We start from the raw sequence: 13,613 nt of genomic DNA on the forward strand, positions 1-13,613 counted from the left end.
GTGTGGTAGTTAAAATATGGATAAAAAAAATATATAGTTTAAGAACTGATTTACCTCATTTTCTTTAGATGAAAATATTCACACTAAGTTAGGTTAAGTCATCCTACCTATTGTATAGTATAAGTACTAAAAAAATTTATATTATATTATTTTATAATTTTTTGAAAAAAAAATTGAGTTTTGTAAGGGATTGTTGGAGAGAATCCAAAAAGAAAACTTAAAATTTTATTTAATCTTATTTTTAATTTTATCTTTTAAATATTTTAATCTTTTTATTATCATGATTTTAATTTTTGATTGTTGGGCTCCTAATTACCACGGTCATGTGCATTTAATTTTATTTTTATTTCTAACTGTACAGTTGAACTCTACATTAAGATTTTGACCATTGAGCTCTTTATTAAGATCTTAATGGATCAATAAAATCTATAACGTCATAACAATCATAACGGTCATATTGGTTGGCTATAAAGGATTTTTGGGATCTAATCTTATAGGCTATTTAAGAGCATTCTAATTTCTTTCTCCAATGATTTCTCTCTTCAATTACAAATTCTTCTTTTCTTCACCTTCCTAGATGCTGAAGAGTCTTCATCAATCTCTCTACGATGTGCTCGCAGGTGAAAGATCTCAGTTGTACCTTAAGAAGTTTTTTGGGATATTCTTACATGAGGGTTGGGAATATGCATTAGAATAGTGTCTAACACCTTTCGAATTTGATCATTTTTTATTTTTGAATTTTCTAAGTTTTTTACAATATTCTTTTGCAATCAAGACTCTCATTACCTTTCTTAATCACATCTAGTTTTAAATATTATTCCAACATACTATGATACACAATGATACTGTAAAACTTTTGATGATATAGTATGTCATTTGGAGGTAGAAGATGAGCACACTGAGGCAGCTAAATCTTCTAAGTTAGCCTATGTAGTTGAATCTAGCTCACACAAGATTCTTGGCTTCAAGCATAAAAATTAAAAATTTCTCAAAATGGCTAAGGAGAAAAATGAGAATGCAAATTTAGTGAGACTAACCGGCACAAGAAAGGAGGCATGGTTGTAACACCCGGTCCAATTGGGCCCAGAATCAGCCCACAGCCCATACAAAAAAAAAAAAAACAGAACGGGAAGAAGACTCCCGATGGGAGTCTTCTTCTCCGATGAATCCCAGATGGAGAAGAGTTCTGAATCCTTAAAACTCTAGGGTCCTTATAAATAGGACTCCCCTCTTCCTCACGAGCCTCCACGGCGACCGTTGAGCCCGATTCCTCCCTTTTCTCTGTGGAAGCCGCGGCAGCTCTTCTCGTGTTCATCGGTAAGGCTCCAAATTTTCTTCCTCTCCCTCTTTCCTTTCTCCCCATGGCTTTAGACCCTCATCGGCTTTGGGATCCGTCGGAAAATCCATGAACAAGGTGGACCCCTTTTTTGCTCTGTTTCAGTCGGACCCTTTCCTCTCTTTTTCGATCACCAGTGCCGTCGGTTGCGGCATCTCATCCCTAGGATAGGATCCTCATCCCTTTATCTCTCTTCCCTGAAGAGATTGGCTGCCAGTGACGGCCAATGACTGGAAAACAAAAGAAAAAGTAGCGATCCCCTATTTTTCAATTTCTTCTTGATTTCTCGCCGACCAAACCTTGCCGCCGGCCATCCCTTGCTCCACCGCTGCCTCCACCTGCTGTCGGACCTCCGACGAAGCCATCGCCCTCGCGGAGCCAAGTTGGAGCCCTTCGTCCGTCCCCTGTTTCGGCCCAAGGGAGGCCGTGGGAAGAAAAGGAAGAAGAAAGAAGAAGGAAAAGAAAAAGAAAAAGAAAAGAAAAAAAAGAGAAAGATAAAAATAAAAATAAAATAAAAAAAAGAAGAGAGAGAAATTTTCTCTCTCTCCTCTTCCTCCTTTCTCTCTCTTTCCTCTCTCTACCTTCTCTCTATATTTTCTCTCTCTAGATTCTCTCTCTAGACCTTTCTCTCTCCTTATGGATTTTATCTCTCTAGTGTCTTTCTCTTTGATTTCATCACGAATCTAGGATAAAATTGATATAAAAATATGATGACTGAGATTGCTTCGAAATTCGTGCAGTAGATTAGATTTCGATCCGATCTTTATTCGAAATTGATAACATCAATCATGGTTAATCCATATTGAGTCATCCTGATATGACCTCTGATGATCTCGACTATGATTGCCTCATCGGAAGGATACGAAGATTCCTCTCACTTTCTCTCTCTACTTTCTCTCTCTAGAATTTTTCTCTCTTTCTGAATTTTCTCTCTCTAGAAGTCTTATGGATCAATGGAGGATCCAGATACTTAGAAAATCCTAATTTTGATTAATTCTAAGAGAGGTCCTAGATTTGTGTTAATAGGATTGATTATTGAGTAATTTTTTTCATATATGATTTTTATATTTGATCAGGTTATGAAGAGATGATTGTCTGCATATGATATCGAGTGGAATATTTTTTTAAAAAAATTCATAAATCAAAGAAGAAATTGATTTTGTGCTTGGATCAATCACTAGTAAAGGTAAGAATCCCTGTACATGATCACTATTATATATATGCTATTTTACTGTTGGTCTTGTATCATTGGTTTTGCATCGTCAGATTTGAGATCGATGAATTTATTATATCTGAGATACTTTATTTGATTTTGAGCATGAGTATGTTATGTCAATATATATGTATCAGAGATTGATGGCATGATTATATGAATATGACATATCTGAATTGATCATAATGCAAGACATAATTGATTTGATGAAATCAACATAATAATTAAATAAAAAGAAAGAGATATATGGTATGGACTAGCCTTGTCATGTGGAACAGCGGCCAGGAGCTTATGCCTGGGACAGCCCGCCAGGAGCTTATGCCTGGGACAGCCCCCACTGGCTTACAGGTAGATCAGTCGGCAGGAGCTCATGCTTGGGACAGCCCGCCAGAGCTTATGCCTGGGACAGCCTCTCACGGGCTTTGTACGTGGGACAGCCGGCCAGAGCTCATCCTGGGATAGCCTTGAAAGGCTTTTAAGTAGACATTGATTGGATGATGACTGAGGTATAGACTTGGTTAGTCCAGAGCCAGAAAGAAAAAGTTAAAAAAAAAATCATGTGATTATGAAAAGAGAAATGAAAGATAAGACATGAAATAATTGTTGAACAAAAGTGTTTTACCTTTAACATATGATGATGCATCTATTTTAACAAGACAGAAAATTTAAGAATATTTGCATTATTCTGGACATTGAACATGAGATTTTATATTTTATTTTTATCCTTATTTTTAGACTATATTACTATATCAGTGTGATATGAAAATTCTTACTGGGCTGTAAAGCTCACACCCTTCATCTTTCTTTTTCTTCTCAGAGTTATAGGATGCTTATGATTGGCTATGGCTTGGATTTACGGGTGAGCAGAAGGATAAATAGAGTGTCATAGTATCTGATCAAGAATTGAAGAAATTTAAATTTAATTATGCAAGATTTTATGAATTATTGTTAAAATTAATTTTATGGATGTTAAGGTTGTAATGATTTATTTTGGCCTTGCATATTCTTTAAGACTTGCTCTAAGGAGTGTGCGGCCATCACGTATCTGATCCGGGTGTTGGGTTCGGGGCATGATAATGGTAGTAAAAAGAAGGACAAGACTGAGATGTGTTGCTACAACTATAGCAAACCGGATCACTTCACTCGTGACTGCACTAAGTCAAAAAAAAAGTATACTCTTGCTTCATTATATTATATTATTTTTATGTTTCTAACTATTTTTTACTTACTGAATCCCATTCTATGTAGATTGTCGACTCAGGAGCGACAGATCATATAGCTAGAGATAGAAGAGCTTTTGTCGAGTATCATTGAATTAGTCGTGACACAAGATGGATATATATAATAGATAATTCCAGAGTTGGAGCAAAAAGTATTGGCACCTACAAGTTACGGTTAAATGGTTGTCTTACTCTGCTTCTACACGATGTCATATATGCATCAGGTATTCGATGAAACTTAGTTTATATGATTGCTGGGATATAGTTTGAACTTTCATGATACTTGTGTTAATGTTTTTTAGGGACAACTTATTATAGCGCTACATATTTATTAGATGGTTTTATTGCATCAGATGTTAATTATAGCGCTTTTGTTAATTATAATTATAGTTATTTTTTATTAATTACTTCATCCAATAATATGAATAATGATGTGAATATATGGTATTTCGGGTTTTAAATCTGAGTGGGCCATCCATGATGGGCTAGTCCGATCATGATCATCAAATTTAAATAATAGAGCGAATTAATGTAAAAAGACTTCTGAGAGAGACATCTCAAAATTATCAAATACTCTATTTAGTCTTTTCATCTTATTCGAACAATCAAAGTACTTAAACGATGGATTTATTTACATACTTTCCATCGCAATTGCACATACAATCTGAAGTCTCTTTTAGCAATGAGAAACACATGATCCAACCTCACGGAAGAGTTTCAATTTTTGCAGATTTTCCAAGATAACTGTCAAAAAATCAAAATTTACATCAAGTTTATTTTAACAAATTCACAAAAGGGTTTCATGAATGTACCCACCATGACTTCCCATCGATCAAATATCAAATTCACATAGCATTCCACCTGGGAATTCAGACAGCTTTTTATTCCAACAATCTGCTGTGAAAAGTGCCTTGACTCCATGCTAGAGTAACTAGAGTCCAATACCTCGATGCCCCATGACAAGAACCAGCAGTCATAGACTGATGGTGTTCAGGGAATATCCTTGGCGCTGTTTCCCCCTCATAGGGCACCTTATACTCCTCCATGAATTCAATTCCGACGTAATTCTGAAGAGAACAAAGATTTCTAACTGAAAATAACACCACCCATATCTTTTTCCCTGCCTCTGAAATGCAATCTCAATACCAGTATTGGTGTCTCTCAGCACTCCATAGCAAACAAGTTTCAGAATCAGAGAACCAGAAAACATCAATGGAACCCCAGTTCTCAGCTGGACATATGTAAACAACATTCCAAACGCACGCCATTATCACCAATAACTTACTCATGCGCATGCATTGCCAACACCTTGGCAAGTAGGGAATTTTTATTTATAAAGACATGGTTACATAATAATCATAACAGCATCGATGACTTTAATCTAGTAAACTGCAACAGGGACCATTGCAGACATATGGACAACAGCGAGGAACTGAAAAAGAAAAAAAGTAAAAAAAAAATAAATAAATAACCTCCTATGCCAATAATGTATCTGAAATAAGGCAAGTCTATATATTAAGTCTGCCTTCTGCTGCCACCGCAGAGTACATTGCTTCCACGCATCCGGTCTTATCAACTCACTGAAAGCCCACCACAGGCCATGGGGTCACACCACCAGCCGCGAGTGAAGCTCTCATGATCGGAACACGCCTCACCACTGAGAATGCTTCATTGAGACGTGCAGCATGGATCTTGAACTGGGTTGCCTTCTGCAAAATTTAAATCTCATCAGACCATGGAGTTGATCATTTTCCATGAAACTATCTTGTTGAGAAACACCAATGCATGTGTCTTGTCAGCAGTTTTCTTACTCTAGCAAATGCTGACAGCATTCGTTGCTGACGAAAAAGGTGGCATCCATAAAAGCAAGGATTTCTTTCTCTTTTTTTCTAGAAATAATTAAATAATTTTCAAAATAAAAATAGACCCAATCTTGGCAGACATGTTTCTTGCCTCAATTTCCATATTTTTATTTTTAGAAATAAAAAGCAAGATAATAAAATATATGCCAAACAAGCTCTAAGTTATTCACAGACCAAAGCACTTAGAACACCAATATTGAAGCAGAATTATTCTAGGAGGATAGACCAGACCCAAGTTAATTTCACAATCTAACCGAGCACGTAGCAGTGTAAGTCAGTTTGAGTTGGTAGTTTCAAGTAAGTTTGCACAAGAGCCTTCTATGGCTCATGTAGAATGGTCAAACCGTCAAAGCATGAAACTGAAAGAGAAGCTTGACCAATTTCTGTTTAAAAGCGGCACAAAAACCAAAAATGTCACCAAACAGGATGTTGAAAGCTTGGAGTAAAATTAAAAGTGCAGGCCAACATAAAGAACACAAAAGCAGTCTTTGATACATAACTTGGAAAAATGTTTTGGTCTAAATGTTGTTTTCCATGTGGATCACCCAAACGTCCAGTCCAGCGTAGCAGAATAAAAGTATTCATGCTAAGGATGAAGCAGGAAGAAGTAAAAAGCTTTTTTGGATTTTTTTTTTTCTTTTGTAATTTGTTTATATCCACTCTTGTGATAGAACTCAACCACCCTGTCTTCAAGTTATGTGATAAAATTGTCCTCCCCATCCCCAAAATAAATAAAAAAGAAAAACAGGAAAACAAAAAAAAGGAAGAAAGCGACCTAAATATACTAATTTCCTGGTGGACTAGGAGTCATGCTAAATTAAGATTCTTCAACACTATATTCAAAAACTTTATCAACCATATACCAGGTTTACTACCCCTCCCCCTTCTATGTCAACCTGCATCCTCCTCCATCAAAGGCTTTCAACCAGAAGATAAAGTCTTGTCAAAAGTTCACTCAGCCTATAACCATGATTAGAGAACATACTCGATGACTGATCCTTCTATCAAAGCCAAATTGTTCCACAAAAATGTTCATTGTTTGTCAATGACTGAACCTTTTAACAAAGCCAAATGGTTCCACAAAGATTTTTATTTTTTTGTCTAACTTGTTATTTGTTCATTCACTATTTTCTCTCTCTCTCTCTCTCTCTCTCTCTCGCACACACACACAAACCGACACATGCATACATGCACACACCTGCCTGTCCGCCTGCTGGCCTGCCCCTCAATGATTGATCCTATTAACAAAGCCAAATTGTTCCTCAAAGATCTTCATTGTTTGTCTAAATTGGTTCCTTCATTCTTTTTTTTTTTGGGTACAAGTGGGCGGTCACACCATTGTGGTGCGACAGGTTTCCTTCCTTCATTCATCATTCTTCAGTCACACACAAATACACAAGTTTGGGATTTACATGCAGTTGATTTTTTCCTATGGTGAAAATATAAATGTTGTCATAAAAAAACTCACAAACAAGAAATGAATCAATGGACATTTTTTTGACTTATTTACCCTCTTTCATCTTGTCAAACTTGCCCAAAATAACAGAACTCCTCTGACCTTATCCTGTCTCAACTCTCAATTCTTCTTCACGTCCTGACTAGTTTTTCCAGTAAAACTGGTAGGTAAATCCCGTTTCTTTCTATTTCTACCTCTTTGTGCATGCTTGTGTCCAAGTGAGGACCTAAAGAACCTCCGTCCTGACTCTATGAATAATATCCTATCTAATATTTTTACACAACAACTACATTTTTTTTTCACATGCATCCCTTTTGTTTTTTCTCTTTCCCTAAAATTTGGTGTGCACCGCACATGACTGAATACTGTATGTGTCTTTGCCAAGATTTCATGCAAGCACCCTCTTCCGTAACCTCATAGTGTCACCCATATGTTCAAGTCCAGGCTGTTACACGCTTAAAAAATTGGTTATATGTTTTCTAAGTTAATCAAATTGAAGTAATGTCAACCTGCACACTTAATGTAGGAAAACAAACTTTAGATTTGTAGCCTTGTGATAACATTAAAAACACTGATTGTTTTGAAGGCAGTTTTAATGTTTACCATGGTTAGACACAGATTACAAGAAGGAATATGATTGAAGAACATTAAAAAAAAAAATCATATTCACAAAAAAAGAATGGTGACTTTACTTTTAATGATTGAAGTGCAACCATCCTCTTGCTGCCACGTTCCAAGTTGCATTTGATGTGAAGCAGATCTAAGAAAACCTAGTCGATGTGTGCAGAAAAATCTTATCAGTCGACGGATCCATCATGCAATTCCTAAAAGAAGGCAGGAAGACAGCGGACTTTATTTTTACGTTTTTGTGGGAATCTTGGAACCTAGACATATGGTTGGCATTTAATGGTAAAAGGATTTAATATTTTTTTCTTTTTAAGCAGGAATCTCAGAGCACAGGTTCTGAAATTTTTTAAAGCGCTTTCTGATGACATGCAATTTTTTTTTTAACAAAACACAATGTACCACGCTGGACCATGCCATAGTGCACGTTTTAAATCGCAGTACTTGTTTCCATGGTGCCATCCATGATCCATTGGATAGGCCATCAAATGAGAAGAACCTCTAGCGATTAGGAAGAAATTATGTTTATGGAGTGCTAGTAACAGCTACATATTTTGAGCCTTTTTAATTTTTAGAAATATTGATCGGCGTTAGTTGTTGTTGGAACAGTGAGATCATTTGAGATGAACAATATAAGAAACCTATTTTCATTTCTTGTGGATCAGGAGGTTCTGAACACATTCTATCTTAGTTGGCTTAATTTAATTATTCTTGGTCTTATGTTGACCTAATTTTTTCCTTCCTCTCCCTTTCTCACATTCCTAAAGTTTCATCCTGTACATTATTTTTCTTTTGTGGTTGTTCAGAAAATAATGAGCTATTTTATCACAAATTTCATGTTTCAGTATCTCTTTTTTTTTTTTATTGTTCTTATATAATCTTCAACACTTGAGAGATATGTTCACAAATATTAAATACTTTTCTTTTATTTAATTCCAACTTTATCAGCCCCAGCGGTATACAAAACATTTTCTGGAGGCAATAGCGATACGTTCTCTTTTATTTGGTCGCTTGCAATTATATTTTTCTTTTCTGATCCTTTAGAAGGAAACCCAGGAACTTTCATTTCATCCAGCTTTTTCAAAAAGTTGTAGCTACGGAAATTGGCATCTAATTAGACCATTTCTGTATCAAATTACCATATGGAGATAAAATAACAAGAGAACTATTTTGATGGCTATCTAACTAAGCAAAAGTATGTTTGAGTAATTTAAGACAGAAAGGGAGTGCAAGAATTAGTTAACGGCTTTTTCTTTCTTTTTTTTTTTTTTTGGTACATAGATGGTAAACCAATGCCAAAGGGCCAATAATATTATTTTTCAGAACAATTAAGAAACAGTTCCACTTAAATTCAAATTCATTTTGAAATATTTTCTTCTACATGTATGGAATTAGTTAACGGCTTTCTGAGATATCTCTATTTGTACTTTTTTAGTGTAAACTCTAAATGGTTAACAAATTATTCCTATAATAATTAAAAGGTGGAGGATCAGATTTCTTAAAAAAAATTATAATTAGTTTGAACACGGCTTCCTAAAATAATTAAAGAGCTTTAAAAGTACTGTAATTCAATTTTCTCCTCTGCATGCATGGAGGAAAATATTCTAAAAAAAAAATCTCGAAATAATCTTTTGCACAACTTTTTAAAATATTTTTTAAAATTATTTGAATATATTTAATATATTTAGATAACTTTCGCATATCTAAGTATTTTTTAAATTTTATGTATAATTTAAATGGTTTTATAAGATTTTTTAATTTTTTTTAAATTTTGAAAAGTGGACAAGTTTTCTCTCAGCTCTCCATTAAGTAGGTACAGAGATAGAGAAGAGATTAGTATAATATAATATTAATTGTAATGACTACAAATATTTTTAATATTAGGGACCTGAACACTTCTCAAAAAGGATACTAGGTACTTGAATGGTGATTATGAGGTGTTGTTCGCTTGGACTTCTGGCTTATGATTTTGTCCTTTAAAACGCACCTCATAAGTTAGAGAAGATCCTGTTCTATATAAGTCAGACTCCTCCTTAACTCATAATCGATGTAAAACTAATGATGCCATCTTACCACAACACTCTTCATTTTTTTGATTGCCTTCTAAGTTTCATGCTGATATCATTTTGATGGAAATTTTCACAGTTACAGTCTTCTAGATGCTTGATTAATATGGATAGTGTTATTTTGCTATCTGATTCATATTTGTTTGAACAGGAACTACCTCTAATGATTTACTAGAAGTATAAAAATGCAGCTGATCTAATGGATCGGAACAAAGTAGACTTTGAAAATGGAACATGATGGAAAATTCGGCATCTAAAGAAGCATAGGTGGTAAATGTTACATACATAATAGCAATAGAGAAGGATCCACTGGTAACTAATACAAGACATGGTTTGTGGTACAAAGTTTTCTTAGATTTTAAGTACGAACAGTTCAGGACATGCGATGGATTTATCTGTCCAAATAGAGGAGTGAAGGGACCTTGGATTTCAACATCCAGTTTGTGATGGTTCCGTATCTTCAAATGGTTCATCCACGGTGAACTTAAAGGATGGGCTCAATCTCGTACAGACAGGCTCCCCACCTGATATTAAAAGGAAAAACAATAAATAAATATTTGAAGAACAATTAAGAAATGATAAAAGGTCCATGCGCACCACTTTTCCAAGTGTTCACACTATAATCTGTTTAAGTACACAATGTAGATGTAATGGCGAAACATATCAACACATCTGATAATGGTGATATTCTCATAACATGCTCTTGAATATTAATATTGCCGTTCCTGCAAAAGCTAGTAATTTTTATATTTATTGAGTGAAAGGGAAAAGGAAATTTCCTGATCTCATATATGCTTTAGATACATACTTTAGAAGAAAAAATGGACTTGTGAGTTCTTTTTTTTTCTCTCTCTCTCTCTCTCTTTTTTATTTTTTTTTCCCTTGAAAGTTTTTAAGGTTAGCACATCAAAAATAAAATGATAGATGGGTTCTAGTTACCTATCCCCTAGCAGGTGGTGGAGCCTACTTATCAGGTCCTCTTCCTCTGGTGTCATGCTTGGCCACTGTTTCTTCCACCCATGGTTTGCAGAGTCCAGCTCCTGCATTTCTCCTGTTATATATGTCATAAATTAACCAAGAGTTCACCACATGTTTATGAACCTTATTTTCCATTCTTTCTGTCAGCAAGAAAAGAAAAAGAAAACACCAGTTGAAGTTTTCATGGCATGTTCGCAGACCATCCAATCCAATTGATTTGTATGCTTTAGTAAATAAAACATCAGAATAGCCATAAAATTTTTTGCCAAGCATGTGAGAGTGAAAGTGGAATAAAAACAGACATGAACTGTAAGTTGGAAATGCTCAGAATCTAAAAGAGAGGCAGCATGAAGATGGAAAGGCCAAAGAGAGTCATGCAAAGTTCATGCTAGAGAAGGCACGAATCTTTGAAATACTGCTATGGCCTCAAAGTGGTATTTGAAGAGCAACCAGGATGTAAAAGGAGAACCGAACATTAGTGATGGAGAAAGGGGAAAACATCTTTCTGTGAAGTAGAACAATGCTACCATAATGCTTCTCAAATGACTGATATTTTTTCAGTGCTTTCTCAATTATAAACAGTAACATCTTAAACTGAATCTAAGCAGTAACATCTTAAACTGATGATGATTCAAGCATCTGTGAACGAAGGAGGAGGAAAAATTCAAATGAACTGCAGATGAAATACAGAATACCACCATACGGCGAAGGGGACGAAAGAACAGAGACTAGCAATTTGATTCCCCAGCATCTGTTACCTTGTGCTCTGTTACTGTTAATCTTGAGGTTCCCTGCTTCCATCCTCTCTCCTTTTGGAAGTACTTTGTGGACTGGATGGCACATTTAGGAAGCACCACGTTGATTGGTCTACTTGGCATGCCAACCACCAGCTCCTTTCATGCTCTTGGGGCCCATTTTTTTGAGGATAAAAAATTTATCAAAAATCTATATTTTTTTGGATAAATATTTTTTAGATAATATTTAGATAGAAAAATAATTCAGTTATATTTTTTTATATATTAAAAAATGACTTAAAAATCTATTATCTATATTTTTTTACATTATTAATTTTCTGGATAAATTGCTAAGATCTATTCATATTTTTGATAATATTTTTTATTATATAAATATTATTATATATAATAATATAGTATGATATATATTATAATAATATATTATATAATAATATATTATATTATTATAATATATTAATATTTTATTTTATTTTTATATATTATTATAATATTATTATGGTATACTATAATAGTATATTATATTATATTCTATTAATATCTTATATTAATTTAATATAATATTATATATTATATTATATTATTATTATGATATACTATATTATAATATATTGTTATATTATATTATATTATTATAAGGTTAAGGGTATATTAGAAATAAATTAAAAAGATTATTTTTTCGATTGATGGGAAAATGATTTAGAGACCTCCTGGGTAGATAAGATTTTCTTTCATTTGATGGGTAAATACTATCCATGGAACAATAACTTATCCATCTTGAAAAGCATGAAAATATGAACAAGTTAGTCAATAAAAAAGTTATTTAATTTTTTTATAATATTTATTCATAAAAGAGGAGGCCTTTAGCTGTAACTATTAGCTACTCTTACTGTAACTCTAATCACGGATTTATGTTACAGCTCTGTAAACTCTCCTCGCTTGTTCAGCAGCATTATATAAGTTACCATTATATTTCATGAATGACATGCAATATTATGTTTTGATTTTGTTTTAATCTGTGTATGATCAATGATAATTTCATATTTTGGGATATCCTGTGTCTCTAAGTTTTGGATATCCTGATGCTATCCTGAAGCCACCAATTACCATCCAACCAAAAAAAAAAAAAAAAAACACAGTTCTGGGTCCCACATGGAAGGCCTTAGGTCTCACCGTATCATTATTTTTTTTTTTTTTTTTTTTGGATCAAGTACTGCATCACTGTTACCACCGCAATAGTAGCCTAGTGGAACGGATCGTGGCATCTATCCCACACAACGCAGGTTCGAACTTGCAGGATTCGATTAAACGAGAGAGATTTATCTTCCTTGGCCTGTGCGAGTGTGGACGAGGTGCAGTATCTAATCCCCTATATACTAAGGTGGGGTGAGGGTGACGTACTCACCCAACTTAGGGTAGATTGGCCTGTGCGAGTGTGGATGAGGTGCAGTATCTAATCCACTGTATGCTGAGGTGGAGTGGAGGGTGACATACTCACCCAACTTAGGATAGGTGCAGTATCTGATCCATTATATGTTGAGATGGGGTGGGGTGGAGGGTGATGTACTCACCTAACTTAGGGTCGGTTTCAACTGTACTTGGATATGGTAGAAAAATATCTGATATGGTAGAAAGAAGATACATGCTTACTGCTCCTCGCATCGAACATTCACCATATGGGATGCACCCGCGACCAGCACCCCACATCCCCCAAACCCCACATGCTTATAATAGATCGATTGAAGATCAGGTTGGTGATTCGAGTCATAAATTGCCTCCCCTGTATGTGGGTCAGGTACATGCATGGTGTTGAATCATAGCCTACATCTTGTGTGATGCCTTCACAAATTATGTCAAAAGATCTCATCTAAATACGTAGATAGAGTCTGCAAAAGAGATGTGTGTTCTGGATATGGCTACCATGACTCCTATTGGAAAAATTACGTCGTCTGAGATCTGGTTGACACGACCAGATTTACCTTGCTATGCGGTCACATGTGATCAGCAAGGACCACTCGGTTGATGGGTGCCTTTGTTGGAAGCTTGTTAGAAACTAGAAAGGCTACAACCATGGTCATGTTAGAAATTTGAAAGGCTACAATCATG

The 13,613-nt window shown here is 34.9% G+C and overlaps 1 protein-coding gene across 2 annotated transcripts; it reads right to left on the reverse strand.

Annotated features, from left to right (window-relative positions):
- Positions 1 to 10,304: 10,304 nt before the first annotated feature.
- LOC105034382 (uncharacterized) lies at positions 10,305 to 11,631 on the reverse strand. 2 transcript variants are annotated; one of them, XM_073250737.1, is made up of 3 exons: positions 11,451 to 11,621; positions 10,717 to 10,828; positions 10,305 to 10,502 (listed from the first exon to the last, which is right to left on the reverse strand). In XM_073250737.1, exons 1-3 carry the CDS (start codon positions 11,596 to 11,598, stop codon positions 10,406 to 10,408), a joined length of 357 nt encoding a protein of 118 aa, XP_073106838.1. In that variant the 5' UTR covers positions 11,599 to 11,621; the 3' UTR covers positions 10,305 to 10,405. The 2 variants fall into 2 exon arrangements, with proteins under 2 accessions (XP_073106838.1, XP_073106839.1); XM_073250738.1 differs by having other exon boundaries at positions 10,309 to 10,502; positions 11,514 to 11,631.
- Between the last annotated feature and the right edge of the window lie 1,982 nt (positions 11,632 to 13,613).

Source organism: Elaeis guineensis, chromosome 1 (genome assembly GCF_000442705.2).
Source record: "Elaeis guineensis isolate ETL-2024a chromosome 1, EG11, whole genome shotgun sequence".
NCBI classification, from domain to species: Eukaryota; Viridiplantae; Streptophyta; class Magnoliopsida; order Arecales; family Arecaceae; genus Elaeis; species Elaeis guineensis.